The sequence below is a fragment of the Vicugna pacos genome, chromosome 13, assembly GCF_048564905.1.
Source record: "Vicugna pacos chromosome 13, VicPac4, whole genome shotgun sequence".
NCBI lineage: Eukaryota > Metazoa > Chordata > Mammalia > Artiodactyla > Camelidae > Vicugna > Vicugna pacos.
In genome coordinates, this window is record NC_132999.1 from 36,300,703 (window position 1) to 36,321,337 (window position 20,635).

At 46.4% G+C, this 20,635-nt stretch overlaps 1 protein-coding gene across 8 annotated transcripts in view; it reads right to left on the reverse strand.

The window, feature by feature from the left end:
* Positions 1-20,635, reverse strand: part of CFAP57 (cilia and flagella associated protein 57) — a 54,608-nt gene that overhangs the window by 26,266 nt on the left and 7,707 nt on the right. For all 8 annotated transcript variants that reach the window (XM_031684122.2, XM_006200554.4, XM_072974626.1 and 5 more), the window contains 10 exons: positions 19,054-19,261; positions 15,993-16,145; positions 11,870-12,009; positions 10,799-10,964; positions 9,812-9,925; positions 5,115-5,327; positions 3,569-3,742; positions 2,199-2,360; positions 1,503-1,658; positions 268-361 (listed from right to left, as the gene is read on the reverse strand). In XM_031684122.2, the coding sequence (XP_031539982.2) occupies positions 268-361; positions 1,503-1,658; positions 2,199-2,360; positions 3,569-3,742; positions 5,115-5,327; positions 9,812-9,925; positions 10,799-10,964; positions 11,870-12,009; positions 15,993-16,145; positions 19,054-19,261 (1,580 nt within the window). The remainder of the gene's footprint in view (positions 1-267; positions 362-1,502; positions 1,659-2,198; positions 2,361-3,568; positions 3,743-5,114; positions 5,328-9,811; positions 9,926-10,798; positions 10,965-11,869; positions 12,010-15,992; positions 16,146-19,053; positions 19,262-20,635) is intronic.

The following is a 20,635-nucleotide window of genomic DNA, read 5'->3' on the forward strand; positions in this document are numbered from 1 at the left end:
AGTGCCCAGCAAGTCCTGGTGAGTCTGGGACCCAGACAGTCTATCAGGCTCCAAACCTGCACTTTCCCGTATCATCTACTGGCTTGCAGGAGGGATTTAACACATTTTTAGACTGAGTAAATTACACAGGAGTGAAAACCACAGTGAGTTCCCAGGGAGAAATGGAGCCTGTTTGTAGACTGGGGCTTCTGCTGGGTCTGGAGGACTCTCAGGCTTTTGCCCCCAGCCAACCGCCCTCTGCCCAGTGGCCTCCGCACGTGGCCTCACCCAGGTCCTGCAGTTCCCGGCTCTGCTTGTCCAGGAGGTCTTCTATGCGCTCATGATGGAGTATATCTTGCTTTTCTTTTTCTGTTCTTAAAACCTAAGGCACAGAGTCAAACGTTTCCATTTCTATACATCTGCTGAACGCACCCTATGAGAAGCACCAGCTATGCAAGGGATAGCTTCCTTCACTCACAACTGGTTCCCAAGCCCTTATTTTGGCCCAAGCACTGTTCCATGAGCAACATCCGAGCCATCACTTTTATCAGCATCATATTCTGCCCTGAGAGTTCTGTGCTTTCTCTGCTTACATCCTTCCACTAAATGGGTCTTGTCAACAGATGAGTTCAGTCTTGGACATGCAGCAAGTGAATTTTTGAGGTGGAAAAGGTGAGGATTCATTTGAATCCTTCATTGTCAGCACATTGTTCTCAAGTAAATCCTTGGCTATGTCCATGTGTCAGTTTCTAAATAAGTGTTTTCTTTTATGGAACAAGAAAGCTCCTTGGCAGGGAAGGGAGGTACCTAACTTTGTGCTTAGCTTACAGACAGCATCAAATCAACGTTTGCTGACCAAAGGAATGAAATAATAACATTGGCAGCCATGGTGCTTGTTTTTTAGCCAAACTCTCTGACCCATGGAGGTAACATAAAAGAACAAATATCCCTTGAGCAAATACTTGGGGATTTTGGATGAAGAGCCAGGCAGATTTGGACAGAATGGAGAAATCGTTCTGGGAGAGTCCTGGGCCAACTCTAACTACAGGAAGACCCTCTAGACTAATTTTATTTAACCTACTGACAACCCAAGATCAATATTCTCCTGGCTCTTCTCTTTCCATACTTTGTTTTTCTCATTACTTTTCATTTTGCTTTTAAGGTAGTTTCTCTTGATCAGAAAGGTAATATATCCTCATTGTGGAGAATTTGGAAATTACAGAAAAGCATAAAAAACAAAATTCAGACTATCCACAATACCAACTTCCAGAGATGATCACACTGTTAGTTATTTTCTTCAACATTGTTCTAGTGTATTTATTTTACTAAATTAATAGCATCACTATAGAGAGTCTTACATTCTGCTCCCCCCCCACTTAGCACTTTGTTGCAAGCACTTCTGATGGCATCAATTATGCTTTAAAGTCTCACATTATCACAGATCTTACTGCTCGAGCATAGGCCAGTTCTGTCTTGAGTGAATAGGAAATTTCTTGTTATTTGTGGTTGTTGGTTCAACCGACCTGGTTTTTTGTTTTCAAGGACTCCATTTCCTGGATGAACTTGTCTGTTAGCTCCTTAATCTTCTCAGAATAGTTCATATCCTTCAGTCGAAGCTGATACTCATTCTCCATTTTTAATTCTTCCACACGACTCTTCAGCTCCAACATAACCTGGGCCTTTGGGAGAAGGACACAGAAGCAGGAACGTTCACAGTGCCGGGGAAGGGGGCTACTGTTGCTTTTAGTGTTTTATTATTGACAGGAATGGGTTTCAGGAATGCTTCATAAATATGTCTTTAAACGATCGTTCCATATACCAGCAGTTAATAAGTTTGACAGATATAACTGAAATATTCAGTTGGCCACTCTAACTTTGTGAATGTTTATCAACTGTCTCCCACGTGCCAAGCATGTGCTCCCACGTGCTGGAAACTGTTGGTCATACAAGCGAATTACACGTGGTTCTTCCCTTAAAGAGTAGGAGAGGAAAGCTAGCTCACAGGCTAAAAGCAGAGCCCGGTACAAGTCAACGTGATCACTTGGTAGAATGACAGGCGGGGCAGTGAGGACAGCCTGGTGGTGTGGGCGGAGAACAGGTGCCACCCCTGGGCACAGGGGAAGCCGGGCTGGAGAGGGGCTTGAATGTCAGTCCCAGGACGCTGGACAGGGTCTGGCAAGGAATTTCCCGTGTCCCTCTTTACTAGATCCGATTCTTACCTTCTCCTCCATGTCTGTTTTGGTAACAAGCACCTCTTCGGCAAAGCCCACCTCCCTCTCTCGCTTGACTCCTCGGCCATCCTTATCAAAGACTTTCCAGGTGAACAGGCAGCCATCCTCGGCGACAGTCAGCAGGAACTGGTCATCGAAGGTGAGCAACATCTGAGGAGAAAGAGCATGGAGGGGAGGCTTTCTTAGGCCCTGGAGACTAGGACTGAGCCTTAGGAAATAATCAGAGATGCTCAGAGAAATCTACAGACTAGGATATTTATCAGAGTTCATAGGATAATTTTGATGCCCAGTTGTAAGGAAGAGTTAAATGAGTTATGGTCCATCATATGGTACATATGGTATGATATTTGTATAGCTACTAAAAATATCATGTTTTTGAAGAATAATTATATGGAAAAATGCTTACAATAGCATTAAACTTAAAAAAGCAACCCGCAAAAAAAGTGTACATACAGTATGCTCTTTATTTAAAACATGTACCAAAAAGTGGAAGAAAATGCATCAATCTATTAATGATGATGCTATTATGAGGATTTTTATTCCTAAAATAAACATGCATTCCTTTCATAATCAGAAAAATTAACATCTTATCTACAGAACTTAGCGGTGCTGAAGCAAAGAGGGAAGAATATGTTATAGTAATTTGCTTTTGACCCAAGACCAGGCTCAGTGCAGGAATGTTCCAGTTTATAATGAAAAATCCTGTCTTAATAAGGACGGTGTCTGCAGGCAAGCGTTTCGGACAAAAACCTCAGGTATTGGTATTCTTCACTTGGGGATAAGAGAGGGGAGGGCAGACAGACACGTTTTCCCAGTGCCTGGTCTTCAGGATCCCACGTAGACATAGACACTGCTTTTTTACAAGGCGGAATGGAAGGACAGTTTACAAATGTGCGCTCATGTTATCACCCTGGAGAGGGGCAGGGGCTCAGCTCCTGGGCCAGGACTCCTTTTGGTCCAGGGCAACTCTGTGGAGGACAAGAAGCACTGTGAGCCATTCCACTCAGCGGCTGGGAGAGGAGCACACTGGCTTGGACAGGACAGCTGGGTGGGGCATCGACAACATCTCTCAAATGGTCCATTTTTATGCAAAATAATTTGGGAACGACCTTGTACATAAATCTTTAGGTGCCTCTCTGATAACTTCCTAGGACAAATTCCTGGAAGTAGTTGAAACAAAGAACATTAATAGCCAATAAATGTTTATTGACTATTGGGCTGGATGACTAAATAAGGGGAGAGCCAAAACGCTGGGATGTTGAAAGGATGAAGCAGGTGTGTGTGGGGGGGCAGGCCCAGATGGACCTACCAAGAGCTGGATCTGGGACTGGGCCCCTGAGGACAGGGTCCCCTCTCACCTTGGTGACAGGACCAGCATGGGCCTGGTACTCGCTGAATTCTTTCTGCAAAGGCAGAGGATACTTCATGGCACGAATGGTTCCCACCGAGGTGCCCACAAACATCATGCGCCCAGAATGCGAGATGACAATGGCAGTGTAGGTGACATCAAATGCTGACGTCTCTCGAAGGACCTGGAAGACAGCCAGCTCTGTTCAGGATCGGGGGCTGAGCCGTGTCCCCATGTCCTCATCTCATTCTCTTCCTCTCTTCTGACAGCACTACTAGGGCAAGTTCTGGATTTAAAATGTGGTAGGGCAAATTCTGGATTTAAAATGTGTTTTTTTTTTTCCCCATCACTTTCAGCATGTGGCACAGTATCCAGCACATAAAGGGCACAAACTACACACTCCTTGGCTGCCTGACCGATGAGTCCACGGTTCTAGGAGTTAGGAATAACACTAATGAAAGGAAACCTTCACACAGCACCCACTGTGTGCCAAGCAGCGCTCTATGGAGTTTACACGTTGTAACTCATTCCATCCTCACAAAAGCCCTTTGAGGTAGCTACAGTTATCCCTATTCTAAAGATGATGAAACAGAGTCACAGAGATGCTAGGTAAGTTGCCTCAACTCACCCACCAACTAAGTGGCTGTCAGGCTCCTGAGACTTAACGTTCCTGACTGCTATGCTATAGCTGGGCATCTCAAACTGAGAATGGGATGTGGATCGTTAATCCATTCAGCAAATATTTATTCATGTCCATTATATAAACAAAACCATATTATCAGGGAATTCATACATTCCTACACTCTTTAGTTTACTCATCCACCCATCCATCCACCCTACCACCTATCCACCTAGCTACCAGATATTTACCAAATGTTTGCTGTGGGCCATGCACTGCGCTAGCTGGTAGGAATACCAAGAGCTGTGAACCACGGCCCCGCCCCAAAGGAGCTTTGTTCTGGCTCAGCACTGTGGAAGCCACCACAGAACTGGGACCAAGCTTCTTGGGGGCACACTGGAGAGACACCCTGCTCTAAGCTGGGCTCGTGGAGGACACAGCCACATTTGCAGGAAGTGTCCCTGCTGAGTTCTTCTCTCCTCCCTCAACTACTTGGAGCCAGTGTGGTAATTCTAAAATTTCAGAGTTTGGGGATTTTAGACAAATATGGTGGCAATCTTAGGTGATCGTGACAAGTAGAGTTCTGTTTTCACCCCCATGGAAGTACGTGTAGATCAAGGATTAGAGCGCAGTTCAGAGATGCTGCTGACCTTCATCCCTAGAGGGTGGGAGGAGAAATTACAGATGGCAAGCAAAGTAGAAATGGAAAAGGGCCCCCCAGTTTAACACAGTCAGGTGGGCACTGGGCAGGAAATTCCAGAAATCACAATAACTGAGCTGACTGTATAGGAACGAGGAGCCAGGTGTTATCCCATGAAGAAGGGACCAGGTTCTCACAGGCCCCCTTTCCATCCCTTTCTGCTGTAAACGCAGGAGGCTGTCTTCTGTAGATCAGGCCAGCAGCCCAGAGGAGGGCCAGGAGCAGAGGCAGACTCACTGAAGAATCCGCAATCTCCTTGAGTGTCTGGTCTGATCCAACAGCAAAGATGATTTTGCCATCAGGGGAGATGGCAACACAGTTGTAGCTGCAGGACTTGAGAACACATTCTGTCTCTCGCTTTCCTGTGGACAGATTCCATTCATACACAGCACCGTCTGTGCCACAAGAAATCAGTCTGCTGTCATCAGAATTCCACGCAACAGAACGAATCTACAGGGGATGAAGACGTACTCAGTTAGGAGTGTACACATGCGCGCACGCACGCACACACACACACACCCCCCCTTCTCATGGAAAGGAGGATAACCCCTTATGTATTCCACTAGACTCAGGCAGAATGTCCTTTCCTGGTGCGTGCCCTTCGGTAAACACAGATTGTAGCTTCATGGGAATATTCAAATTCTATTTTCCCAGATGCTTGCATAATACTGAAGACAAAACATTCCCATTTTGCTTTATGGATGTAAAGACTAAATCATAATGCTTTTCCTATTTATTTATTTATTTATTATTGCAGTATAGTCAATTACAATGTGTCAGTCTCTGGTGTATAGCACAATGTCCCAGTCATGCATATACATACATATAAGGACTGAATCATAATGGCCCCTATAATGCTATGATCAATCATTGCTATGTTTCACAAAAACTTTTTATTTTGAAATAATTATATATTCACAGGAAGTTGCAAAAATATCACAGAGAGAGGGGACTTCTGAATGGCAGGGTAAGGACCTGAGCTGACCTATCCCCCACAAAATAAGTTAATTGTTAAAAATTATAGAAACATTTATTTAAAGTCTCTGGAAATTGTCCTAAGGGCACACAGCAAATGTAGAAACATTCGTTCAAGAAAATCTACTCAATCTCTTTAGGAAGAGTCTGTGGCATATGAGCCATGTCCTGCTCCTTTACCCTCCTTGGCTTCGAATGCTTTGTTCCTGTGCACACTGGGCAGGTGTGGCCAAAAGACGGGGCGCCCTCTGTCCTCAGCTCTCAGTCTTTGGCCACGGTTTCACTCTGGGAAACCTGCTGGCGTTTCTTATCCTCACCCAGAAGCTCTATTCCAGGCAGGCATGGCCAAGAGGACCTCAGCTTCCTTCCCCCAGCCAGTCCCCACTCGTCAGTGGAAGCTCTACTCCAGTTCAAAAGCCTGAGAATACTGGTGCCCCAACTGTCCCTTCCCACACCACGAGGGAAGAGCTGAAAAGACGAGGGATTCCACCTCCTTTCCACCTGCAAGTGCCACTCACAGAGTAGGGATGTCACTCCCGGGAAAGAAGGTCCCTACCCCCAGCCCTTGTGCAATGGAGCAGGGGCTCTTCCCAGGGGAAGGTCCGTCGTAAGCCAAAGAGCGCCGCAGCTCGGTTGAAGAGACTGACTTCCTCGGAGGAGAGCGTGGAGCACTCCCTGCTGTGGGCGTCATCTAAACTACTGGAGATCTAGTTGGAGGGCAATTAAGAGAAGGCTGGTAACTCCCTGATATAAGCAAAATGGCAGAGCAACAGAATTTTTATTTTAACAGAGAGAACAAGGGAAAGAGACAGTCAAGGGAGCCCTTCTGGGATCCGAGACAACTCTGGGGATCGGGAAGGCTTTACGTACATGCTAGGCTGCACCCACTCAAGAGCAAGCAGAGCAGGATACAGGGAAACCTTGAAAGCACCCCTTAAGAGGCACAAAGACCCATTAACACAGCGCGGAAGCCTCCCTGGCACAAGGGGTTTAAACACAACATCTGACCAAACACTAACTGAATAATAAGCTCCTGACCTAGGGGCATTTCCCAGGAAGCCAGGCTTGCAAATAAAGTCACGCTGTGCCTGGCAGCCTGCAGGGCTGTGTGCATGGCTAAGGCCGCACCCTCTCAGGTACAATCAGAGAGGAAGTCTCCAAACTATTAGTCTCTGGCTAAACATGGAGCAAAAACACAAACTCCGTGAACTGTGACAGCAGCCTCTAAGCCAAACAAAAATCCAACAGTAAAGGGTGAAAACCCAGCTGGCTAAGGGGCCTTAAGCACAATCAGTGACCAGTAAAGTGGCTTAAGTCAACCCAGGGACAAGCTCTAGGCAACCAGGCTAAAAGGTCAAAAAAGAACTGCACCTGAGCAGAGACATCCCATGCCGTACGCGGCAGGGGAGAAAAAGACTTCTCAGAGTTAGTGCAGCCAAGTCGCTAAACAAAATGAACAAATGAAAAACAACATTCTAGCCTTTCCCCTTTTCCATATTTGTAACTCTCCAGGAGTGAGGGGCTGGCCCCCATGACCTCCAATATATTTGGGTATTTTCTCAGTCTCCTTATAAGCAATGCCCTGACCCACTGGCCACCTCTCTGGGTGTCCCCATGACCCCCAGTCCTGTCAGCCATGTCCTGAGCCACCTCTCAGCCCCACCTCTTAAATCAGATTTTCTAATTGTTTGTTACTGTTATGTAAAGGTACACTTAAAAAATACAGTCACCTTCTTTCCTATCATATTCCTAGATTCACTAGTTTTAATGCTTTACCTGCAAATTCTTTGAATTTTCCACATACCCAATTATGTTGTCTGTGATGATAGCTTTATTTCTTCCTTTGAACCTTTGTGCCTTTTATTTTGCTGTGGTCTGAAGGTTTATGTCTCTTGCTACTGCACCCCCAAATTCATATGTTGAAGTCCTGCCCCCCAAAGATGGTGGTATTACGAGGTGTGGCCTTTGGGAGGTGATTAGGCCCTGAGTGCTCCCCTCATGAATGGGGTCGGTGCCCTTAGGAAAGAGGCCCCAGAGAGCTAGCTCGCCCCTTCTGCCAGGTGGATACAAGGAGTCTGCAACTAGAAGGTGGGCCCTCCTCTGACCATGCTGACACCTTGATCTTGGCTCCTCACCCTCCAAACGGTGACAAAAAGTCCTGTAAAGTGGTGAAACAAATCGCTGCTGCCCTGGGCTGGTGAGGTAGGGCCTCCTTGGGGGGTGTGCACCGTCCTAGGAAGAGGATTCCATCCACCTGGCGTGCTTTCACCTGCATCTCACAGTTGCACCGCGGGCGCTGCGGAAGCTCAGCACCTCTCCATGCTGCCTGTGCTTGACGGCGCTTTCACTCACGGCCTGCTAATCGCTGGAGTCAATGGCAGGTTTTAGTCTTCACGGAACCCCTCGCTGACATTTAATACCACAGGCTACTTTATCCTTTTGGAAACGAATTCCCTGTCTCCTCTGATACAGTTCTTTGATTCCAGGTTCTCTTTGTACCTTCATTTGCAATCTTTCTCTTCTTCACCAGCCCCTTAAATGTTGGTCATCTGTCTCCTGCCCAAGATCTCAGATTCCACATGAGCCCTTGGTGATCCCATGCCTCTGACTCGCACTGTCACCTAATCCCTGGTGCCGTAACTTCCAGCCTTGCCTTCTCCCTGACATCCACACCCGTGTCTCACACTGCTGGACACATCAAGCGCAACACGTCCGGAATGGAACTTAATGTATCTCCTTCCTCTGTCCCTACTCCTAAAGCCATGGTTTAGTTCCTGCCTCTTCTTTCACTCTCACTTCCTAGCTGGCCTCCTTCACTCCAGCTCATCCTCTGCTTTAATCTCTCCTTAGCACTGTTTGGAGAATTATCTTTCTGATCACCTTCCTTCCTTTCTTAAATCCTTCCAACTGCTTCTCATCACCTACGGACTAATGTCCAGTTCCTTGGTGCGGCACACACACTCTATGATGCAGCAAACTTCTCCAGCTCCTCCTCCTCTCCCTCCTCAGATGTGCTCAGTGCTCCAGCCCTGCAACCGCAAATCACCATCCTGTTCCGTAGGCCCATTCCATCATCTGTAACGTGTCCTCCGGCCTAGAATGCCTTTCTTTCCCCATTGCTTTTTCTCACCAAATTCATCTGCTGACTTCTTACCCTTTCAGTCTTTGGCCTCTCCCTTTTCTTCCTGCTCCATATCCACTCTGTCTTCAGGAATGACATGTTTTACTTCCCAAATGTCTTTTGAATCCATCCACTTCTTCCTATTGGTACCACCTCCAAAATACTATCATCTGTCGTGTAGACATTGACAATCATCTCCTTAGCATTTCCACCCTCGTCCCTTTTAATACAATCTTTATTCTGCAGCCAAAGTAACCTCTTAAAATGCAAATCTGGTCATATCATTTCCTGTCCTGAAAGTCTTTAGTGATTTCAAAGATCCAGAAGGATAAAGTATCAAATTCTTAAAGGCCTGCAGAGTTCCATAAACAAGATTCCATGAACTTGGGCCCCTGCTAACCTCACCGATCTCAGCTCACACCAAGTTTCATTCCGGATAGCTATGTTTCAGCCCCGCAGACAGTTCCTCCTGCACCCCCAGCAATCTCCCACCTGAGGGTCTTTGGATCCTTATCTGCAGTGATGTTCCCCACCAGCACTGTCTGGTTAATTCCTAGCCACTCCTTAGGGCCAAGCCTTTGTGAACACCTCCGCCTCCTTCATCACGCCAGCTCCTCATTGCTGTGTCTCATAACAACCCACATTTTTCTTTCATTGAACTTACTGCAGTTAGCACTTAACTGTATCTGTGCATTTGTTTTCGTTATCTTTTACCCCAAGTAGACAGTGACCTCCAAGAGGAAAGGAATCAGTTCTCTGTTGTTCAGTTGTATCCTGCTGGCTGGCATGATGCTTGGCTCTGTGTCCTTGTTTCCCTGGACACTGTTCATTCACTCACCTTCCCTGTGTGTCCTTTCAGGTTTGAGATGTTCTCCAGGCTTGTAGTGGTAAAAATGTGAATCACATTTCCATTGACAGCAGCAAATAGGTGACCTCCATTGCTAAAGCAACACTACAAGGAAATACAGAAAGAGAGCAAGGATGGAAGAAAGAAGGGCGCGGTCTCCTGGGAGGTGACAGCCAGGAGCTCCTTATCCTAAAGAGCTCAGGCTGAAACCATCGTCGAATTGGGAATCAGGGGAAGGTGCAAATGGGACTGAGAACTGGCTGACACCTTCACTTTCTCTATTCCTGGAGCTCATAACTGGCCGAGATGCTCACACTACCATGTTCACTAATCATGAAGCTGCTCGGGTCATAGAGCAGAACGCTCATTTCGTCTGCAAGAAGGAGCTCCAGAGCAGGGAAGCAATGCCCGAAATCACTCTCTTGTTTCTGCAAGTCATCTCGGGGAGATCTGATAGGCTGCTGCTGTCTCTCACCACTGCTCACTTGGCCTGGCTCCTCCCAATCTCCAACCCCGCCTTCCCAGCTGTGCCTGATTCTGTGATAACTTTTCAATGCTTTTTTTAATTCTTTCTTTTTTTTTTCATTTTTTTGGGAGGGGGCAAGGTAATTAGGTTTACTTAATTTTAGTGGAGGTAATGGGGATTGAACCCAGGACCTCAAGCAGGCTAAGCACATGCTCTACCACTGAGCTAAACCCTCCCCTGGACTCAATGCTTTTTATTACTCCACAGACACAGAGAGGACTAATAGCAGATGGGATCTCACAAGGTTTGGTTCAATGAAACATCTTGGTGGGGAGGACAGGAAGAGGGTAGAAACAATATACTCAATAAGTTTGGTGGGAGAATTGGATTTTCTTTAAGCCATTCGAAGTCTCTAAGACAGGCTTTGGTCCCACCTCCCCAGTTGTGTTAGTTCTTGGTATTTCAACCCCGGCTTTCCAAGAAACTGGGCCTTTGTCTCCAGCTGTTCTTACCTCTTTGCACCCGCGGACAGAGTACTCTTTGAACGAACGTATGTCATCAATGAGGAGATTCATAAGGCGTAGCTTGTCAGCGAACCCCACCACAATGAAGTGTCCGGACGGGTGAAGGCTGATTGTGTACGCTTCTTCTTGGTATTCCTTAAACAGTTCCAGAGTGCTGTGCAAAGATAAATTACTGAGTCTAAGTCAAGCCCACTAAGACCCTTAAGCCCGCCACTGTACCTGGGACATAGGTTTATCAGAGCATTCGAGATACTTCATTTCTTGCGATTGTTGGTGCGTCTTTTCTAGAGTTTGGTTACTTGAGGATAGTGTTCAGCAATGAGTGTGCCAAGTAGGGGGACTGATGGAGGGGTTGTTTAGGGATGCTGGAGGAACAGTTCCATTTAGATTCCCAAATCAGAAGCACTGCACATTTTTTCCCCCCAGCAGCCCCAGCAGCTATACACAAGAGCAAAGAAGTTATGTTGTGGGGCCAGTCTAGGCTGGAGAGTCTCAGGGAAGCTAAGCCAAGAGGATAAAGTCACTAGGGCGTTGAGGGTGGTTAGGGCAGTGATAAAGATTAAAAGGAGGAATATGAAAAAGAATATATGTGTGTACATATAACTGAATCACTATGCTGTACACCAGAAACTACACAACACTGTAAATCAACTGTAGTTGAAAAAAATTAAAAAAAAATTTAAACTAGAAAAAAGGAATCGATGGTTTAGAGAGCTCCATGGGGCAAAAAGCAGATCTAGTGGGAGTGAGGGAATAGGAAAGCTAGAAGGACATAGAGGTTACACGAGAAGGTGACATATTGGGGTATTCATGTTCCTAGTGTCCAGTATAGTGTCTGGCATGTAGTAAGCATTTAATCAGGTAAAAAGTGATTTTCTAGCTCATGCAAGAGTGGAAAGAGAAAAAGATAATTTGCCTGATTTGATTAAAATTTTTTTCCAACTGAAAGCTTCTAGGTAATTAAAATTTAAAACTCTTTAATTAAAATAATTCACATGGAAAAAAAATTTAACACCCAAAGTCCTGCATACTGCAGTAGCAAAGACTTTTATTTCTTACTTTGATTCGTAATTCCAAATGCGAACGGATCGATCCACAGAGCAGGTGGCAATGAGGGGTTTGCGGATGCAAGAAGCTAGACCAGTGATGGATGCTGAGTGTAATGGATGCATCAAATACTCAAAGTGCACAGGCTCCCCCTAGAGAAATCATAAAGAGTGAGATCAGGCAGAGTAAGCAAAGGGCTGGCTATGCACTCCAGCCCTCATTACTACTTACGGACGTTAATTAGCCTGGGTGCACATAAACCGGGCTGAGGGCAAATCGCTCTCACATTATGTATATCTCCTTATACCATTATTATTTTAAAACATCACTTTACTGGCAATAAAATATTTTATTCTATGAATATATCAGAATTTAATTTAGCCATTTCTCTATTGTGGGAACCTTTAAGTGGTCTCCAATTTTTGTTACTTAGGCTAAATATTCTTCCATGTAAGTCTGTGTTCCTCTCTGATTACTTCCTTAGATACTGTAGTGCAAGTGCCTGATATTAAGCTTTTGAGCCTCAAGGCATCTATTTCGAAGGCCATCCACCTTAAATAAACACATTGCTAGCTGTACGACACAGCTACCAGCAAAAACACCAGCTAAGGAATTAAGCCGCCCCCACACTTGAATAACCCCTTTTTCAGAAAGCCCTGGGTAACTTCAAAAACTGACCACTTGAGTGACCCCAGTTTTCCCTTCTTGTCCTCTTATGCTTAAATTAGCCAATAAAGAGTTAACTCGTGAAACTCTAGGCACTCCAAGCCTACTAAGGGAGAGCCCTTTATCCATGACCTCACTGTGTGAACCTTGGGCATGCTGTGTACCCTCCAGGACCTGCGAGTAAGAAATCTCGTTCCTCAGAGTCCCCTGATGGCTTTTGCTGAAGTGCATCCTGCAATCATAAGAACTACCAGGGCCCGTCCAGCCACAGCAGTGGCCCTGTTGTGGGAGTAATACAGGCACTCCTGGCTGATGGCATTACTAGCAGTTGGTTGGGTCCCACACAACAGATACATTTCTAGAAGAGGAATATGGGGGCAACAATGTGGATGATTCTGAGGATCCTTACACCAGCAGCAATGACAGGTGGGTGAACGACTTCAAGTTAAAATGTGTCCTGTTGCACTGCTGTGTAGAGTCCAGTTATCTGTCATCAGAGGCACCTGAATGAGGAGTGATGATGGGGAATTTAATGAGTGTACGTATTTTGTGCACGAGCCAAGACAAAGGCTGAGATGGGAATTCCCTCAAATTCTGACCCTTCCCCATTTATGAACGGCCTGCATCCACTCCGTCCTTCTCTACTGTGTCAGAAAGGGGTGTTGTGCTGGGGGTGGGTAGGCAGAGATTATTCCACTCTTCTCCGTATGTTACCCCTTCTTTCTCCAATATCTTCAACCTCCCTGTCTCTACTAGCTCATTCCTATTAGCTTTTTCTTCCCCTGAAGGATGAGCAAGAACTAATGTGGATATATCCAATACCTCGTAATAACCTACAACGAAAAAGAACATGTACATATAGATATACATATGTAGACTGCATCACTATGCTGTACACCAGAAATTCACACAACATTGTAAATCAACTTTACTTCAATTAAAAAAAAAAAGAACAAATATGGGGGAGAGGGGAGGGAAGAGGATAAGAGTGCCCCAGGCAGAGGGAAGAGTGCGTGCCGAAGCCTTCTGGCAGAGGGCACAGACGGACTCATTGTGCTCAGAAAGGCCAGCGCTATCAGGTGGAGTGATGGGACGGGGCTAGAAGGGCAGCCCGGGCCGGACCGTGTCCAGCCCTGAGCACCTAGTTCAGTTCTTCTCCGAGCACTGGAAGGCCACTGAAGGATGGTGGCTGATAGTGGTTGACGTGGTGTAGGATGTGGATTTTGCAATAACCACATATGAGTTTTGAAAAGATCACTCTGGCAGCAAGACAGAATATAATGCAGGGGCAGGAGGGCTGAGTGGGTGTACGGAGACAGGCAGGGGACTTTCACCAGCCAGGAGAGAGAGCGGAAACACTCCCCTCCGCAGAAGATCCAACTCTCCGGTCCGGTTGTCTCCTGCCCACGCAGCCTTCCTTCCGAGAGGCCCTGCCCACTGGGCTCACACCTCTAGACAGACAGAGTGGACAGCCTGGACATCCGGCCATCAAATGAGCCCTTTGTGAGTCCCTGTGAATCACTTCCCCCCAGGCGAAATGATGAAAATGTATTAACTTTGGGTATACAACATAATGACTTATATTAGTTTTTTTTTTTTAATTTAAATATAGTCAGTTACACCGTGTCAATCTCTGGTGTACAGCACAATGTCCCAGTCATACAGATACATACATATATCCGTTTTCATATTCTTTTTCATTAGAGCTATTACAAGGTACTGAATATAGTTCCCTGTGCTATACAGACGAAATTTGTTTTTAATCTATTTTTATACATCGTAGTTAATACTTGCAAATCTTGAACTCCCAAATTTCTCCCTTCCCACCCCCTTTCCCCTCGGTAACCATAAGATTTATTTATTACACTCATATGTCTCTTAGGTTAAAACAAAAGCCATTCTCTCTTTTCTGCCTTGTCTCTGCACCTCATTCTATAAGGCCAGTATGACTCTGATACCAAAAGCAGACAAAGGCAGACAAAGGCATCACAAGAAAACTATAGGCCAACATCTATTATGAATGTGATTTAAAAATCAGATAATAACAAGTGCTGACAAAAATACAGAGAAATCAGAACACTCATGCACTGCTGCCGGGAATATAAAATGGTGCAGCACTTTAGAAATCTCTCTGGCAGTTCCTTAAATGGTTAAATACGGAGTGACTATGTGACCCAGCAATTCCACTCCGAGGTTTTTTGTACAAAGAATGAAAACATATGTCCATGCAAAAACTTGTACACAAATGTTTATAGGAGCAGTATTTATAGTATCTAAAAGGTGGAAACAACCCAAATGTTCATCATCTGATGACTAGACCAACAGAAGCAGTATATCCATGCAATGGAATACTATTTGGCCATGAAAAGGAATGGAGTCAGGATGAAACTTGAAAACACTGTGCTAAGTGAAAGAAGCCAGTCACAAGAGTCCACATATTTGTATGAAATGTTCAGAAAAGGCAAGTCTAAAGAGACGCAAGACATTAGTAGTTGGTTATAGCTGGGAAGGGGGCAGATGGGATGGTGGGAACAAAACAGCTAAAGGGCAAACTTTCTTTTTTGAGGTGATGAAAATGTTCTAAAACTAACCTGGTAATGGCTGCACAGCTCTATGAATATACTAACGCCATTGAGCTGTACACTTTAAATAGGTGAATTGTGTAGTATGTCAATTATAACTCAATACAGCTGTTATTTTTTTAAAAAACTACCATTACTAAGAAAGATGTATTCAAATCTCCTACTATGATTGTAGGTGGTTTATTTTCCTTGTTTTTTAAAAAGTTTTTTTGTACAATTTATTTTATTTACTTATTTTGGGGGAAGGTAGTAAGGTTTATTTATTTATTTTTAGAGGAGGTACTGGGGATTGAACCCAGGACCTCGTGCATGCTGAGCATGAGCTCTACCATTGAGCTATACCTTCCCCCCTTTATTTTCCTTGCTTTTATGCCAAATTTTGCTTGATATACTTTGAGTCCACACGCATACAAATTTTAAACTGTAATGTCTGATTGAATAAGTGAAAATTTTTGTAAGTACAAAGTGATGCTCCCTATCTTTAGCACGGCTTTTTTGTTGCAATGTCTGCAGTGTGTTTATACCGGTGTTCTTTGTTATTTTAAAAAAAGCAACAATCAACCTTTTTATGCGTACATCTTTGTACACAGGAGCAGGTATAGCAGTACATTAAATTCCTGAAGTACCCTTGCTGGGTAAAAAGAAACGTACAGTTTAAATTTGATAGCTATCTCCAAGGTGTTCTCCAAGGAAGCTGCAGCGGTCACATTTCACCCCCTGCTCCAGCCCCAAGGGTAGCGGAGGGCTCCTACACGGACGTCTTGAAATCAGAGCTTCTTTTGCTCTGTTGTGAAGGGGCGGATGAGCCCCTGCTCAGTAACTGGATAGGATTTGCCCACATGGTGACCTGGCCCAGGCTGGGATGAAGCTCTGCTGGGGAGACCCACCTTGCTGATCTCCGTCAGGGACATGGTGATGCTGTAGAGCTGGTTCTTGCTGGTGCTGGCGATCAGGATCTCCTCGGAGGGGCTGAAGCACATGCAGAGCACGTCCTGCTTGTCAGACTGACTCGGGTCATGGCTCTGCGGGTCCATGGGAATCTGCCCAGGACATAGGGCGGCGGTCAGCAATGTCCCCACGTGGTCAGGGTGTCCCTGGGCTTTCAGATCTTCTCAGATACTTGCAGCTCACAGGCTCCTGACCACGCTTCCGGGATCCTCTTTTAGAGGTGGAGCAAGGAGGGCTTGGGCTGCCTGCATTTCTGAGGGCTTTGTACTCACCTTTGAGTGATCAGTGGATGAACAGAAAGACAGCGGCATGGGTAAAACAGATCAACCTACACATCTCAACTTGAGATTGTCCCACAAAACGAGCGTTAGTCTGAATTCCACACTTGCCCAGCAGCTGGAAGCCTAGCGTGGGAGCCCACCTGCACCAAGTACACAGTGTGAGCTTCAGGCAGCAGGGGGAAGGCGGCAGCCCTCCTACCGTGTGGGGTGGGTGGCGGGGCAGAGAAAGAGGAGGTGTCACACAGCCCCTGCCAGCAGCCTCAGGGGGGCCTGTAGTTCCCAGGGGACATTATAAAATGACATTTCTTTTTCCCACTATTTTTTTTATTTCACTAAAAACCAAATGTATTGAAAGGCTGGTCTGCATGTACCATCTCCACCTCCTTACCACCCACCCAGTTCTTTATTCTTTGTAATTTAGCTTCTACTGCATCATTTACTGAAACCGTCCCCATGAACATCAGAAATTTCCTTATCACCAAAGCCCAATGCCCTGCTTGGCCCTCATCTGCTCGGCTTTTCTGGAGCCTGCAGCAATGGCGGTGGCACCTTCCTCACTGGAAGGCACTGGGCTCCTGTGCTGCCCTCCCTCTGCCTGGGGCTCTGTCTTCCTATATAACTCCTACCCCATCTTCATGAAGTCTACTCTCCCTGTTCCTCCAGGACAGCCAGGGCTCCAGGAAGCCTTTCCTGACTGCCCTAGGCTGGGGCGGGCATCAGGAGTCCCCTCAATGTGCCCACAGTCCCTGGGAGTGCCCTCTGTAGTCACGCGCATCACCCTGTGTAAAGTAGGATGGGAGACTGCAGACCGAGGACCTGTCTGTTCCCACATCTGTCTCCAGGTGCTTGGAACAGTGCCTGGCACAGAGCAGGCGCTCCAAGAGTGACTGGTGTTGCCTTGTGGCCCTCCTCCAGAGACAGTGAGTTCCGGGAGGGAAGCGGCCATGTCTGAGTCACCTGCCACAGGCCCCCGCGACGGAGCCTGGCCTGTGGTAGGTGCACGAGAGACACTAGTTGACTGAATGACTGCAGGACCCCACCTTCTCTGTGTCCTGCTGGGTCCTCATCCTGTCTCAGTCTTGAAATTAGGAAATGCTAAGTTTGCCCTGAGTCCTCTTTTTGTCTATTTTATCTCTCAGTGATTTTATCTAATAGGAAGTTGCAGTGAAAACAATTGTAGTAAAGTAATTACAATAATAAATACTTGAAATAGTGAAAACAGAGCATCGTCTATGTGCCAGATATAAGCCAAGTTCTGTGTGTGTGTGTGTGTGTGTGTGTGTGTGTGTTTGTGTGTGTGTGGTGGTGGATATATTGACCCCACTCCCAGAGTCTAAACCACATTTCCACCTGCTTCACTTTATCCTGGCCTCTGGTCTCTGCCTGTTGACTGAGCTCTAAGGCCAAACTTTAGTGTGTTTGCTTTCCTCCTGTATCCTAGCTCCGAGGCAGAGCGTGGCAGGTAATAAACAATAAATATTTGTTCAATGAATAAACACACAAAAGAATGAACTGCTTTGTGGGCAAAGTAAACTCACAATGTTCCCCCTCAGTCCCCACCCACCTTGCTCTCACCCCAATTTCCCTTCCCTAGCATCCGGCACAGAGCCGGGGCGTCCTCCATGAGCGTTCCTTACTCTGGGCTCCTCCATCTACTCAGGGAACGTCTTACAGACTTACCCTTCACAAAGGCTCTCTCTGCTCCTCACTGCATGACCCTAGGCCTCGCTGCCTCTTGGCTCCAAAACAAGAAAGACTCTGAACTGAGTCCTAAGCCTGATGATAATGACCATGGAGCACAGGTGCTGCACACAGCGACTACACGGATGTCGTGTCATCCTGTTGACAGCCACCAGGGGCGGGCTCTTTCCTCAGTGAAGAGACACAGGCTTGCTAGACTCAGCAATTCATGTGAAGCCACTCAGCCAGTAAACCTCAGCGTCAAGTCTAACTCATTCAGTGTGTGTTTAACCACTTCGTGTCCGATGCCCCAGATCACCAGCACCTCGCATCACGGGCAGCTTACTTTTCTGAAGCAGGATGCTTCTCCACGGAAAACAAGGTGCCCGCCCAGTTACATGCACACTCCTCAGGCTGACATGAGCCCTCGTTCACCAGCCTTAGCTCCTCTCTTTCCCTTCAAGTGACTCCTGGTCCCTGCATGGGGGAACTGACTATCTACCAAACACCAGCTGCTCCCCCATCAGTGGTCCCTTTGCTTGATTTGTTCCTTTCACCTGGAATTCCTGATCTGTTTCTTCCTGTCAAATGCTATCCACCCTCTAAGATCCTCAAAGATTACCCTCAAACACCCAGAAGATTCCTGGTTCCTCCCCAATCAGATAAGTTATGTCTCCACAGCAGTGCGTGTCATTCATTCCACAAACACTTAGTGAATGCTTGCTATGTGCCAAGTAGTTTTCTTACATTAAATGTCAATATACATCCTGATCATACAATTTTTACGGGAACACTAAGCTTCAAAGAGAAAATAGAATTTGCCAAAGTTCTCACCCAGTATTCAGAGCCAGATCTTCCTAATTCTAAACTCCAATTCTGTCTCATCGATCCTAAATCTTCCCTCAGGACAAACAGTGCACGTCCCCATTTTGCTAAGCACTGCAGCCCCCTCCCCACATCAGACTCCTGGTTGGTACTCTGCCGCTGGAGCATCAGTGCTGGAAGGACCCCAGTATGGCTTCTTCCTCCCCATCCTTACCCGGATCTCCCTGCTCTCATGGTAAAACTCCTTGTCTTCCATCTTCTCAAACAGTAGAACTCTCCCTGGCCCCGCAGAACAGGCAAATCCCTTTGAATAGGCTGCAATGGCCAACACCTGGGGCAGGGACATCTGGCTGTGGCTCCTGGCCATCGGGACCTGCTCATAGGAAGGGACTGGGGAAGTGAGCGTTGGGAATTCGATCAGGCTAGAAAAAGAAAAAGAGCACAGAAAGTTAACGGACAGTTCCAAGGAGATGGATTCTACTTGGGATGAGAAAGAAGGGCTGTCCTGAGTGTGGGAGCCCCTTTCTCCGGCCCCGGTGCTCCCTTCTGGCTGGGAATGCTACATGAGCTCCAGGAAAGACAGAAGGTCACACATTCATGTGACGTCTCACAACCCTGTGTGGTCACCACTATGCTTGCTGATGATCATACGAAATGATCATCATACTCATTTTGTTGTTTAGAAAAACGTGGCTTAGAGGGGTTGAGTTTCTAAGATCACACAATCAGTAAGTGCAAGAGCTGAGGTTTGAATCCGGGTTTCCATTTCCTTCCTTCCTTCCTGCCTTCCTGTCTTCATGCCTCTTTTCTTTCTCTTTTGTTCTTTCATTTCTTCCTTCCTTTTTTCTTTCTTTCCCCTTCCCTCCCTTCTTTCCTTTCTCTCCTTCATTCACGTAAGCTTTATTCAAGTTACACTGTGTTAAAAACCGTGAAACAATGATAAATAAGTCGACACAGTTCCTGCCCTGAGAAGCTGGGAGTCTAGGGGGCGTGTGAGAAGACCTGCTGGGGGCAGCTGAGTAGGATGGGAGCAGTGGGGCAGGAGCTAACAGGGACTTTCAGAGGACAGTCACAGAGCAGAACCACCTATCCGAGATGAGCAGAGGCTGAGAGCTCTCAGCTGAGACCTGAAGGACAAACAGGAGTGCGTCAGGTGTGTGTCTGTGTCCAGGGGAGAGGGGTCAGGGTGCAGGCAGGGAGAACTACACATGCCCAAGTCCAGAAGCAGTAGGCAGGGTGCACGAGGCAAGAGCCGATGCTCCAGATGTAAAGCAGTGTCAGAGCAGCAGGGACATGTGGGTCAAGTTCAGGAGTTTGAGCTTTGTTCCTGGAGCCCTGGACCCACTGAAGGATGGTGGACCCAGCAAACTGGAGGGCATATGAACTTAAGAAAGGAGATGTCACTGGTATGGGGGGTGGTGAAAATATAGGTGAACCCAAAGTTATTGAGGAAGAGGAATCCACAGTGTGGCATTGTGGTTGAGGGCTCAGCTCTGGGGTCAGACAGATCGGGGTTTGAATCCTGACCTGTCATTTAACAGTGCTCAGGTGAGCCACTTAACCTCTTTGAGCCTCAGTTTCTTTGTCTATAAAATGGGCGTGATAATAATATGTACTATATAGGGTAAGACTCAAATGAGGATATATGTAAAGTGCTTAAGGCAGTGTCTAGAACACACACTGGTACTTTCCTGTTTGTGCGAGAATGACTATCGTTGGCTGCAGTAGAGGTAAAATTGACAGCTCCATCCTGAGCCCCCACTTTAGTCCATATGCTTCAGTCGGACTGACCGACA